This window comes from Chiloscyllium plagiosum, chromosome 21 (assembly GCF_004010195.1).
Source record: "Chiloscyllium plagiosum isolate BGI_BamShark_2017 chromosome 21, ASM401019v2, whole genome shotgun sequence".
Classification (NCBI taxonomy): Eukaryota; Metazoa; Chordata; class Chondrichthyes; order Orectolobiformes; family Hemiscylliidae; genus Chiloscyllium; species Chiloscyllium plagiosum.
This window is the reverse complement of record NC_057730.1, coordinates 57,143,210-57,156,905: the sequence shown is the minus strand read 5'-3', so window position 1 is coordinate 57,156,905 and position 13,696 is coordinate 57,143,210. Positions and strand designations below refer to the sequence as shown.

Below are 13,696 nucleotides of genomic sequence, written 5' to 3'. Positions count from 1 at the left end.
TCAACCTCAAGTAGTTCATTGAATTTAGGGAGAAAAACAGCAAACTGTTTTCTCTTGCTGCTTAAAACACTTTAAACATATTCTCTATTTCCTCCTTCCCTGCACCTTCCCCACACATATGCACGTGCACACCCCCTCCTCCACATTTTGCTGAAGTACCCTGACTCCTTTCCAATTCATGGTTTGATCAGTTTATGGGATAGTTTTAAAGCAGATTGTTTCTCAAAAATGTTACCGTGCAGGAGGAGGGCATTCAGATTATAAAGTCTGTATTCACTATTTTAAAAACATTATCTGAAGACATCACAGCCTCCAGTAAAAATGTTATGAGCAAATACTAAAAGGGCTGTTATCTTTATTGATTGTGTTCTTCAGCGTTCTCTCGTTAACTGTATTAGATTAAATGAAAACCAGGAGGACCATTGTCTTGGTTCACTTTTCAATTGTGAATGAACAGAAGTAGCTATAGGAGTGTGGCAGCTTGGTGTTAGCTCCATGATAGCTGGTCCTAATGGCTTTATTAACAAACCTGGTGAAGGAGGCGACACTCACCTTGTCCCTTGACAACAGTAGCTTCTTTGTGAAAGCTGTGAGTGGTGGCAAAATATTCCCCAAATCATTCTCACAGTAAGTGCTTTCTAGTCATCAGTTCCCACTTCTTTGACAATATAGATCATATCACTGACTTTACAATTGGGAATTTAATTACAAATTTTATGCAGGGCCAACCTTAGTCACGTACAGTTGAACATTATGTAGTGTGTATTCTTATGAAAATTATCTTATCAACTTTGCCAGTGTTTAATGTAAGTGACTGGGTTATTCCCCTTTCCTTCTGTTCACAGGGCTGGAAGACTTGCATCTGGATGAACGAATAATGCAGTTTTTGTCAATTGTAAATACCATGTTTATAAAAATCAATCACCAGGAGACTCCTCGCTTCCATGCCAGGCATTACTCTGTAACACCACTTGGTACAAGGTCAGGGCTCATTCAGTGGGTGGATGGTGCCACTCCTCTGTTTGGACTGTACAAGCGTTGGCAACAAAGAGAAGCAACTTTACAAGCACAGAAGGTATGCTATAGCTGTTTGGTATTTTCAGATTTAATTCTGGTTTCCAGACTGGAGAAGTGGAGATTCCTGATAATCTCGATAGTAGAAGCCTCGTTTAAAACCGTAGAAGTTTACTCATCATATAAGGTAACCCCATTTCTACAGCATCAAATAATATTTTTGTTTATTTCCCATGTAAGTCTACGCTTCTTCAAACGCAATCAGCTGCACACTCATTAATGGTTAGCCTTCATTATCCACTCCATTAATCCATGTTTTATTTATCAAAATCTCTTATCTGCACAAGCAGGTGATAGGGACTGTGTTTCAAAGCTGTCTGGGAGTTAAGACATGCTTACCCTTTGCATCACAGGCCAGTGACATTTCAAAATGGCAGCCTCCTGCACCAATGTGATTTTATAGTTGGCGCCTAAGTTAATCCATGTCTATAGAGGGATTTTAAAGGCTTCAAAGGTCAACTTTTGCACTGGCATCTACAGGAACTTTTTGCAAGCTCTGTCTGATATCCCATCAAACTGACTACCTGACCAACTAAACATTTTTCATTAGGAAGCTGCAACCAATGAGCATAAGGGTGATGCCTGAGGGTCAGTGGAAAGTGGGGTTTAGAACGTGTCCAGGGTCTTGCTGGAAACCCATCCCTGATAAGAGAAAGGAGGTGAATGCTTCTAATCCTTCCAGCTCCCCAGCAGTTTGACAGGAGTACGTCTTGTATTAACTAGTTGATGACTCCAGTCCTGGGCTTACTGCTGGCTAGCTGATGTTTTGGTATTCTCATTCCATCTTTAATCACTTTTGCATTACATCATGGATGCTGTCGATTTTAGAATGTCAATATGGCCCATGCCAGTTTTTCAGGAATCTCATTCATGTCCTGATGTGGAGTAGTAAATATTAAAATGGTTGACAAAGGATTGAGTTGGAGCTGGGTGATAACCTTGTTGAATTTTAACTTTGTTCAAAGCTTTTCTTGCTGAGTAGAATGGGATTCAAAATTGATTCCTTGAGTTTGTGCCACCAGAGTTATGCATTTGCTTTCTCTAAACGTTTATGTCAATGTAAAGCTTTAACTGTTCAGTTTTCCAGAGTTGAGAGTGTGGCGCTGGAAAAGCGCAGCAAATCAGGAAGCATCAGGAGCAGGGGAATCGATGTTTCGGGCAGAAGCCGTTCCTGATGAAGTGCTTATGCCAGAAATGTTGATTCTTCTGCTTCTCGGATGCTGCCTGACCTGTGCTTCTCCTGCACCACACTCTACTTTGATCTCCAGCATCTGCAGTTCTCACTTTCTCCCTGTTCAGTTTTCCAGAATGGTTTTTCTTGTTTCAGAACCAGGATTCATACCAGGCAACTCAAAACCCTGTACTGGTGCCCCGACCCAGTGAATTGTATTACAGCAAAATTGGACCAGCTTTAAAATCAGTGGGTCTTACTCTTGATGTCTCACGACGTGATTGGCCTTTGAGTGTAATGAGTTCAGTCTTAGAAGAACTGATGGAGTCCACACCTCCGAATCTACTCGCCAAGGAGCTGTGGTGTTCATGTACCACTCCAGATGAATGGTGGAGCGTTACACAGGTATGAGAAAAGTCTTAAAATGAGTGAAAAGGCAACAACTCTGAACTCTTTACCTACATCTAAGCGTTTCCTGTATGAGGAACATTTGGGCAATGATAAATAGAATGCAGCAACACCGACTCATTTAGCATTTGAATACAATTTCATGTGCAAGAAATCAATATTCTATGTATATTTGAATATTGAGTAAGTTGTATCAATATCAGTGATCTAATAGTCTTATGCCTGACTTGCTTCGTCTTCAGAGACCAGCACATTTGGTACATTTATGATAATTTGGTGTAATTACTGAAATGAATTTATTCCCAAGTTTGCATTCAGCCATTTGGGTGTTACAAAGTAAGTTTAAATTTGGGTCACTGTCATTCAGTGCAGTATCCAGTATCCTGATAGTCATACTTTTGGAAATATTTCCCCTTGGACTGTGCTGAAAGGAAACCATTTACAGCAGTTCCAAGAGTTTGAAGGTGACTCTTCACTGAGGTTTGGAGGTCTCTGAGTCTTGTTGAGATAAAAGGGATAAATCTTTCTTTCTGTTCATAGAATCCCTACAGTGTAGAAACAAGGCCACACCATCCCTCCAAAGAGAAACCCACCCAGACCTGTTCCCCTACCCTATTGTCCTATACTCGCCTCTGACTAATGCACCTAACCTACACAACCCTGAACTCTCCTGGGCAGTTTAGCATGGCGAATTCACCTAACCTGCATATCTTTGGATTGTGGGAGGAAACCCTCACAGACACTGGGTGAAGTGCTAACTCCACACGGACAGTTGCCCGAGGCTGGAATTGAATCCGGGTCCCTGGCACTGTGAGGCAGCAGTGCTAACCACTGAGCCACCGTGCTGCCCTTTCTGATACTTTTAATGAGATTGTTCCACTAGTTCTTGGATAGTGTAATATATCTTGTATTTTTATTTTGTATAACAAACTTTTATGTTCTTTTGTTAAAACGTACACTGACAGCATCTTGAAGGGAGACAGTGGCATTGTGCTATTATCACTAGGCTATTAATCTGAAACTCTGATGTTCTGGGACCAGGGTTCGAATCCCACCGTCGCAGATGGGAGGGGGGGGGGGATTTTAATCCAAATATAATCTGGAATTAAGAATCTAATAATGACCATAAAACCATTGCCAATTGTTGGGAAAACCTATCTAGTTCACTAATGTTCTTTAGAGAAGGAAACCTGTTGTCCTTATCTGGTCTGCCCTACGTGTGACTCCAGACCCACAGTAATGTGGTTGACTCTTAACTGCTCTCAGGGCAATTAGGGGCGAATAATAAACGCTGGCCCAACCAATAATGCCCACATCCCATTAGTGAATTTCAAAACAAAGTTCAGTAATTGAACTGTACGGTAAAGAGAACAATAAAGCTTATGGTTTAAGGCAGGTTTCTTTCTGGGATCTAATTTGTTCAATAACAGCTGGAGTCACTATGAAAACGGCAAAGCAATTGGTGCCCTTGGATTGACTACAGAATTATTTCATCAAAAAGAAGCAATAATTGAAAATCAATTTCTGATGAAGGGCCTGGTCCTGAGCTCGACTTGTGCAAATGGCTTAGAACTCTACGCTTGGAAAACATTTTGAGTTTCAGTTAAATTGTTGTAGTAAAAGTCACCAAATTTCCCTCAGTATTTGTAATCAGCAATTTCTCATCTTATGATTTTGATGCCATTCTCTAAATTTCACAATTTGGCTGACTCTTTAAATGGATAATACTCAGTTTTCCATGATTTTCTTTTCCTGTTTATTTAGTGAGGATCAAGTAGGAAAAAAGGAGCTTACAATTGTATCACACCTTTTGCACCTTCTGGCAATCTGATTTGGTTTGTGATGGCTGAGGAGTAAATATTTGGCATGATACTCTGCGACCTTCCTGTGTTTTGAATAATGCCTTGGGGTTGCTTAACACATATATGAACATGTAGATGGGCCTCAGTTTACTGTTCCTTTTAAAAGTTTTCTTAACTGAAATTCCTCATCTTTGGGGTTGATAAAATGTGGAGTTGGAAAAGCACAGCAGGTCAGACAGCAGGAGAGTCAGCGTTTTGGATCAGGGCCCTCACTCATCCTTGGAACCATTGTCACACCTTTCTATACTCTTTCCACTGCCTCCAAATCCTCCCTAAAGTATGGTGCCCAGACTGAACACTGCTCCAGCTGAGGCTAAACCAGTGCCTTGTATAAGTTCACCAAAACTTCCTTGCCTTGTAATAAAGGCTAGATCATTGTATACTTCAGTAACTGCTCTGTCAACCTGTCCTGCCATCTTTTAAAAACAAATGCACATATAAACCCCTTTGAGTTATACTCTTTATATTGACTCCATGTTCTTCATGTCAGAATGAATTACTTCACGTTTCTCTGCACTGAAGTTCATATGTCACTGATCTGCCCATTCCACCAACTTGTCCTTCTGATGTTCTATACTATCCTCCTTTTGCGCAGTGCTTCCTCGTTTTGTTTCATCTGCAAATTCTGAGATTGTGCCCTCCTCTCCAAAGTTTAGATAATTCATATACATGAGGGAAAACAAATGTTGTAACTGACTTTGGGGAACTCCAATATAAACCTTCCCTATGCTTGAAAAACTCAATCCTGTCATACAGTCAGTTGTACAGTGCGGAAAAAGACCCTTTAGTCCAATTTGGCCACACCAACCAGATATCCTAAATTAATCGAGTCCTGTTTGCCAGCATTTGGCCCATATCCCTCTAAACTCTTCCTGTTCATATACCCATCCAGATGTCTTTCAAATGTTATAATTGTACCAGCCTCTTCCACTTCCTCAGGCAGCTCATTCCATGAATGCACCATCGTCTGGGTGAAAAGGTTGCTCCTTAGGTTTCTCTTAAATTCTTCTCTCTTCACCTTAAGCTGATATTCCTCTAGTCTTGAATTCCCCTACCTTGGGAAAAAGATCTTGTCTCTTTACCCTAACCATGCCCATCATGATTTTATAAACCTCCAGAAGGTCACCCTTCAGCCTCTGACAGTCCTGGGAAAATAGCCCCAGCCTATTCAGCTTCTCCCTATCGTGCAAACCATCCAAACTTGCCACACCCTTTCAAGTTAACAGCATCTTTCCTATAGCAGCCAATCTTGTATCCATGTTGCTACTACTGTGTGCGGTAATGTAGCCACAAGAATAATGTGCATCGTTGTTCATCATATCAACAGCATTCCCCGAGCATCCCCTCTGTTAACCCAACAAAAAAAACCTCCAAGTTAGTTAAACATCTCTCAGGAGATCCATGCTGGTTCCTCTCAGTTAACAGGCATTTCTCCATGTGACTGTTCTCAGAACAATCATTTGTTTTAGAAGGGTCACAAGTATCAAAGCTAAACTAACAAGTCTGTAATTACTGGGTTTATTCTATCACTCTTCTGTGAACAAGAGTGTAACGTTTGCAGTTCTCCATTTCTTCAGCACCTCCCAAGTCTAGGGAACGTTGAAAGATTATTGTTTGGAATTCTGTAATTTCCATGCTTGATACTTTGAATATCCAGAATGAATGTCATCTGAACCCAGTCTCTTGCCAACATCTAAAGAGAGATAAATGATCAATTACCTCCTTATCAATTTAAAGTTGGCATGATGGCTCAGTGGTTAGCGCTGCTGTCTCTCACCCAAGTTCAGTTCCATCCTTGGCCAAATATCTGTGTTGAGTTTGCCCATTCCCCATGGGTTTCCTCCCACAGTCTAGGGATGTGTACATTAGGCAGACTGGCCATGCTACATTACTCAGTGTCTAAGGATGTGTAGGCTAGGTGGGTTGGCCATGGGAGATGCAGGGTAACAGGAATAGGGGGTGCTATTCAGACGGTCAATGTGGGCTTGATGTGCTCTCAATGGCCTGCTTCCACACTAGTGATTCCATGATTTTCTGTCTCATTCTTATACAGAAATTTTTAAAAAGTTGTCTAATTTTGTTTCACTAAAATGCTAAACTAAGGTATAGGAATTGACTATTTGATCTTGAGCTACCTCTGGCTCAAGAATTCCCTTCCAAAAACCCCTCTGCATCTTGACTCCCCTCTCCTGTAAGATGCTGCTTTAAAACCTTCATTTCTGACCAAGCTGTATGATTATGTGATCTAATTTTAATGTGGCTTTGTGTTGAATTTTGTCTGATAAGCCTCTTGTTGTACTAACTCCATTATGGAAATTGAGTTTACCCTAAGAGCATAACTTTCTCATTTCTGGTGATGTAATAATGTTTTATTTGCAGTCGTATGCAAGATCAACTGCAGTTATGTCTATGGTGGGCTATATAATTGGACTTGGTGACAGACACTTGGATAATGTACTAATTGACATGACAACTGGAGAAGTGGTACACATTGACTACAATGTTTGCTTTGAAAAAGGTAAACTCTGAATACTGAATAATTTTCTGTAACACCTATTATTCCTTCATCTTTGGGCATAAGAGTGTGATTGTTTTACTTTAACTACCTTTAGGCAAAAGCCTGAGAGTTCCTGAGAAGGTTCCATTCAGAATGACTCAAAATATTGAAACAGCGCTTGGTGTGACTGGAGTTGAAGGATTGTTCAGACTTTCTTGCGAGCAGGTTAGCTGAAAATTCGGGTCCTATAGCATTGTACATGCACACATTTATAGATTGATCTTGCCACAAAATAAACTAGTTGCAAGTGCTGTTTTTCACTTTTCTGTTGTTTGTTCCCCTTCAGGTAGTCCAAATAATGCGCCGTGGTCGAGAGACCCTCTTGACCTTGCTGGAAGCTTTTGTATACGATCCGTTGGTGGATTGGACTGCAGGTGGTGAAATTGGATTTGCTGGTGCTGTATATGGTGGAGGTGGTCAACAAGCAGAAAACAAACAAAGCAAGAGGGAGATGGAGCGAGACATTACCCGCAGCCTTTTCTCTTCCAGGGTTGCTGAAATTAAGGTACGAACAGTAAATATTCCGCATCAAATATATCTTGAGCTCAAAACGAGGAAAGTCAGCCTCTTTTAAGTGAATATTTGAATTAATAATTTTATTTTATTTTCAGATGTTTTCATGATTAGACATGAGACATACTGTTCAAATGACCCAGTACTTACACTCAAGAGGCATCCATTTGCCTGACCAGAAAAGAAAAATGCAGAGACTCAATATGGCTTAGTCCTGTTAATTTGCCAGGATTTCTTATAGCTGTCAGATGTTGAGGAATAAGAAAGGCCAACGCATCTAGACCTGCATCTGGAGTAGGGATATACTAATCATAAAATGGGTAGCATGGTGGCCCAGTAGTTAGCACTGCTGCTTCACAGCGCCAGAGACCCGGGTTCGATTCCCATCTCTGGCAACTGTCTGTGCGGAGTTTGCGTATTCTCCCTGTATCTGTGTGGGTTTCCTCCGGGTGCTCCAGTTTCCTCCCACAATCCAAAGATGTGCAGGTCAGGTGAATTGGCTATGGGAAATTGCCCCTAGTGTTAGATGCATTAGTCCGGCGTAAATATAGGGAAATGAGTTACTCTTTGGAGGGTCCGTGTGGACTTGTTGGGCCAAGTGGCCTGTTTCCACACTGTAGGGAATCCAATCTAATCATACCATTGAATTCAATGCAGCATTCCCAGCTTTGAAGGAAAGGCATGATTGGCAACTTCAGACAGGACATGGAGGGAAGTAAAAAGGGGGGTGGAGTTACATTGCTGGTCAGGGACAATATCACAGCTGTGCTGAAGGAGCACACTATGGAAGTCTTGCGGGTGAGGCATTGTGGGTGGAGCTGAGAAATAAGAAGGGTGCAGTTACATTGTAGAGGCTGTATTACAGACCTCCCAACAGTGAGCGTGAGGTAGAAGAACAAGTAGGTAAACTGATTATGGAAAGATGTCAAGGCAATAGGTAGTGGAGTTTGGAGATTTTAATTTTCCCAACATTGACTGGGATACACTTAACGTGTTTGTTGATGGAGTTTGTGGATGAGTGCCATGCTTCTAGGAATTCCCTGGCTGTTCTTTGTTTGGCTTGCCCTATAATGGTAGTGTTGTCCCAGTTGAATTCACGTTGCTTGTCGTCTAAGTGTGTGGCTACTAAGGGTAGCTGGTCGTGGCGTTTCGTGGCTAGTTGATGTTCATGGATGCGGATCGTTAGCTGTCTTCCTGTTTGTCCTATATAGTGCTTTGTGCAGTCCTTGCATGGTATTTTGTACACTACATTAGTTTTGCTCATGCTGGGTGTCAGGTCCTTTGTTCTGGTGAGTTGTTGTCTGAGGGTGGCTGTTGGTTTGTGTGCTGTTATAAGTAGCCACCCTCGGACAACAACTCACCAGAACGAAGGACCCGATACCCAGCATGAGCAAAACTAATGTAGTGTTGCAGTGTGGGATTTCTTTGGGAGCAGTGACCACAGTTCTGTAATACTTAGAATACTCGTAGACAAAGATGAGAGTGGTCCTAAGGGAAGAGTACTAAACTGGGCCAAGGCCGAAATGTGGATTGGACACAGCTATTTGAAGGGAAGTCCACATTAGATATGTGGGAGGCTTTCAATAATAGTGCAGGATAGGCATGTCCCTTTGAAAACAAGGGATAGAAAGGTGGATGACCGGAGAAATCGTACGACTAGCCAGGAGGCAAAGGGAAGTGTACATAAGGTCCAAGCAGTTAAGAACAGAACGGGCCCTGGAGGAATATCGGGAGAGTAGGACCAGTCTTAAATGAGATCAAGAGGGGTCTTGAAATAGTTTTAGCGAGCAGAATTAAGGAGAATCCCAAAGCATTTTATTCTTATATAAGAAGCAAGCGGTTAACTAGAGAAAGGATAATGAAGGAAGGCTGTGTGTCAAATCTGAGAGAATGAGTGAGATTCTGAATAATTACTTTACATCACTGTTCACTGAGGAGAGGGACATGATGAATGTTGAGATTAGAGTTAGAAATTTGATTAGTCTGGATCACGTTGACATAAGGGAAGATGTGTTGAGTAGGCTAGAAGTTATTATGGTGGACAAATCCCCACATTGCTGAGGGAGGCTAGAGAGGAAATAGCTGGGGCCCTGACAGATATCTTTGTGGCATCCTCAAATAGAGGTGAGGTGCCGGAAGACTGGAGGGTTGCTCACATCGCCCTGTACAAGAAGGGTAGTAGGGATATTCCGGGTAACTACAGACCAGTGACCCTGATGTCAGTGGTGGGAAAGTTGCTGGAAAAGATACGAGGGATAAAATCTATTTATATTTGGAGAAGAATGGGCTTATCAGTGATGGGCAACATGGTTTTGTGGAGGGGAGATAGTGCCTTACCAACGAGGAGTTCTTTGAGGAAGTGACCAAGTTGATATACATGGACTTTAACAAGGTGTTTGATAAGGTTCTCCATGGTAAACTAATAGAGAAAGAGAAGTCACATGATGTGCATGGTCTTCAAGCTAGGTGGATAAAGAACTGGTTGAACACCAGGAGACAGAGTAGTAGTTGAAGGGAGTTTCTTGAAATGGAGAAAGGTGACCAGTGGTATTCCACAGGGGTCAGTGTTGGAGCCACTGTTGTTTGTAATATACATAAATGATCTGGAAGAGGGCACTGTTGGTATAATCAGCAAGTTTGCAGATGATATGAGGATTGGTGGAGTAGCAGAAAGCAGAAAGAATACAGGAGAATATAGATAGACTGGAGAGTTGCCTTCATTGAGTATAAGAGCTGGCAAGTCATGTTAAAATTGTACATGATGGTTTGGCTGCATTTAGAATGCGGTGTACAGTTCTGGTCGCCATATTACCAAAAGGATGTGGACGCTTTGGAGAGGGTGCAGGAAAGGTTTACGAGGATGTTGCCTGGTATGGAAGTTGCTAGCTGTGAAGAGAGATTGAGTAGGTTAGGATTGTTTTCATTAGAAAAAGGAGATTGAGAGGGGACCTGATTGAGGTCTACGCAATCATGAAGGGTATACACAGAGATAAAGATAAGCTTTTTCCCCAGGGTGAAGGATTCACTAATGAGAGGTCATGCTTTCAAGGTAAGAGATGAAAAGTTTAAGAGGGATACAAGTAACAAGTACTTCACACAGAGGGTGGTAGGTGCCTGGAATGTGTTGCCAGCAGAGGTGGTTGAGGCAGGCAGGGTAGATTCATTTAAGATGCATCTGCGCAGATGCATGAGTCGATGGGGAGCAGAGGGATACAGATGCTTAGAAATTGGGCGGCAGGTTTAGACAGTAGGTTTGGATCGGCTCAGACTTGGAGGGCCGAGCGGCCTGTTCCTGTGCTGTAAGTTTTCTTTGTTCTTTAGTCCAGGTTGAGGGTCTGAACTACAAAAAAGGGCCGTTTTTATAATTGTGTGTGAGATGGCCTTGAGAAAGTTGGAAGGTTGTAGGGCTGATTTTCCCGACCTGGCTGTTCCACAATTTCCCAATTCTGCAGTAAATGGGAAGCCAGGGAAGTTCACTCCCTAACACAGCTGGAGTGAATTAAGACTGAATTATTTGCACATAGATACTGTGGCAATTATTTGTCAGTGTAAAGGATGGAAAAAAGGTAAAAAGAAAATGGCAGAGACTGAACCTGGACCTTAACTGCAATACATTTCCATATCTAAATGTTTAATGGTCAACTGAAGAGCATCCGTTATTGCTGAGGTAGTTAATACAGAAGTAGGAAAAGGCTGCAAATTTGTTTTAATGCTGTCCTTTCTCAACTTTGAGGAGAGACCATGCTCATGAAGCTAAAGGCTTTTGCAATCTTGGATGCCCAAAGTCATGGATTTCAAATAGTTTAAAATTAAATTCAAAAGCGGGCAACTGCTTGAATTTATTTGTGTCTTTAACTGTGAACTGAGTGTTTCGTTTTCTTAATCTTTTACTTCTCCCCCTCATCCATAACATTAAGGTGACCTGGTTTAAGAACCGAGATGATATGCTGGCAGTCATTCCTAAACTTGATACAAGTCTGGAGGATTATCTCAGTCTCCAGGAGCAGTTGACAAAGGTGGAGAAACTGCAGGGTAAATTGCTAGAGGAAATCGAATTTCTGGAAGGTGCTGCTGATGTTTCTGATCACCCCGCTCTCACATTGGAACAAAGGTACGCCTCTTTTCAAAACAATATGGATAATTACTTGGCCGATTCTCTCAATTAAAGAATCTTTTTGGTTTGATTTGACATATTCTGAATTTTCCTGAATACAAACTGTATAAAATTTAAACTGCGTTTGCAGTGTGCACATAACATTTACATATGTTTCTGTAATGTTGCCAAATTGTTTACAACTAACATACTAAATTTTAAAACATTTTCACTGATCAGCAAATATGCTGAAAGTTGGTTGAAAGATACTAAAATGATTATAGCCACTATTAAGGATAACTCAAAGCTGATGATAACAAGCTACAACACTCAAATCTGACTTTCTAAAATTTGCTTAATGCTTGAGCAAGCCAAATTATGTTCCAGAATTTAAAAATTATCATCTTGATAGCCTTTCTGGGTAAGAACAATAAGAAGTGAGCTCTTAGCTGAAACACAACTTTAGAATCCGAGGAAAATATTTCTCATGGTTTGTAATTACATGGGAAGATTATGTAAAATTGGAAAATGCTTTCTTTACTTCAAAGGTTCTCTTCAGAAAGTTTGAGCTGGTCATGTAAAATAATCCATTCTTGAGTGCAGTAATAGTGTTCCTGCCTCTGCATCAGGAGGCCTGCCCCCTGGTGGTAATATCTCTGAACAGGTTGATCAGAAAATATATTAAAGAGGAGCTGGGTTCTTCCCCAGTGGGGGCTTGGCCTCTGGACAATTCAGGGGAAAACAATCCAGAAAGGAAAGAGGGGAATGGGTGTGTATCGTGGTTGTGGGTATGTTTGCCGAGGTGGGAAGTTGATTTGCAGACATTTCATCTCCTGTCAGGTGACATTTTCAGTGCTTTAGAACCTCCTGTGAAGCGCTGCTGTGCTGTCTCTTCTGGAAATTATTTGGTTCCATTTCTGCTGCTTCTAGTAGTTCGTTGTAGTGGCCGATGTAGGTCAACGTGTTTGTTAATCGTCCATGGATGAGTGCCATGCTTCGAGAAATTCTCATGCTGTCCTCTGTTTAGCTTGTCCTATGATTGTTGTGTTGTCCCAGTTGAATTTGTGGTCCTTGTCATCTCTATGTGTGGCTCCTCGGGACAGCTGGTCGTGACACTTAGTGGCTAGTTGGTGTTGGTAGGTGCGGATTGTTAGTTGTCTGCCTGTTTGCCCTATACAATGCTTCATGCAGTCTTTGCATGGAATCTTGTCAATTACGTTAGTCTTACACATGATGGGTATAGGGTCTTTTTGTTCTGGTGAGTGGTTGTGAGTGGCTGTCAGTTTATGGGCTGTCATGAACCTGAGTGGTCGGAGAAGCCTGGCTCAGTTCCGAAATGTGTTTTATATAAAGTAGCGTGGCTAGTGAGTTAGGTCATAGCATGTCCTCGTCACGTTTGTCTATGCTATGGGTGTTTATGCTAAACTATAGATTTACGATAAAATCCTTGTAAATCTGAAAGACTAATCCAACATATGGATGTCTGTCTGTGAAATACTTCAGGTATTATACTAAGTAAGTTGTTGCCCATTCTACATAGAAGGCTGCATAGCTGAGCTCAGTTTTAAAAATACACTGATGTTCAACATGTTCTTTATGCTATAACCCAATAGGTGTCCAGTATCAGAACGGTTATGTTATTGGATTAGTAATCCATGTCTTGGGTCAACGATGCAGGGTCATGACTTCAGGTCCTATCATGACAGCTAGAGATTTCAAATCCAGTTTATTAAATAAGTCTGGGGTAAACAGCAAGCCTCTGCAGTGGTGACTATGAAGCTACCACCTCTGGTTCATTAATTCCTTTCCAGAAGGAAACCTTGACGTCCTTGCCTATCTGACCTAAACATTACTTCAGTCCCACAGAATGTGCACTTTAGGGGAAGTGACAGTCTTGTGGTATTATTGCTGTATTGTTAGTCCAGAGATCAGGTAATTTTCTCGGGACCCAGGTTTGAATCCTGCCGCAGTAGATGGTGGAGTTTAAATTCAGTGAAAAACCAGGAATAAAGAGTCTT

The 13,696-nt window shown here is 41.6% G+C and overlaps 1 protein-coding gene across 2 annotated transcripts in view; it reads left to right on the top strand.

The window, feature by feature from the left end:
* The window catches only part of smg1 (SMG1 nonsense mediated mRNA decay associated PI3K related kinase), a 170,869-nt gene that overhangs the window by 117,554 nt on the left and 39,619 nt on the right, over positions 1-13,696 (top strand). For both annotated transcript variants that reach the window (XM_043712155.1, XM_043712156.1), the window contains 6 exons: positions 846-1,075; positions 2,402-2,650; positions 6,895-7,033; positions 7,128-7,237; positions 7,359-7,577; positions 11,503-11,696. In XM_043712155.1, coding sequence (XP_043568090.1) covers positions 846-1,075; positions 2,402-2,650; positions 6,895-7,033; positions 7,128-7,237; positions 7,359-7,577; positions 11,503-11,696 — 1,141 coding nt within the window. The remainder of the gene's footprint in view (positions 1-845; positions 1,076-2,401; positions 2,651-6,894; positions 7,034-7,127; positions 7,238-7,358; positions 7,578-11,502; positions 11,697-13,696) is intronic.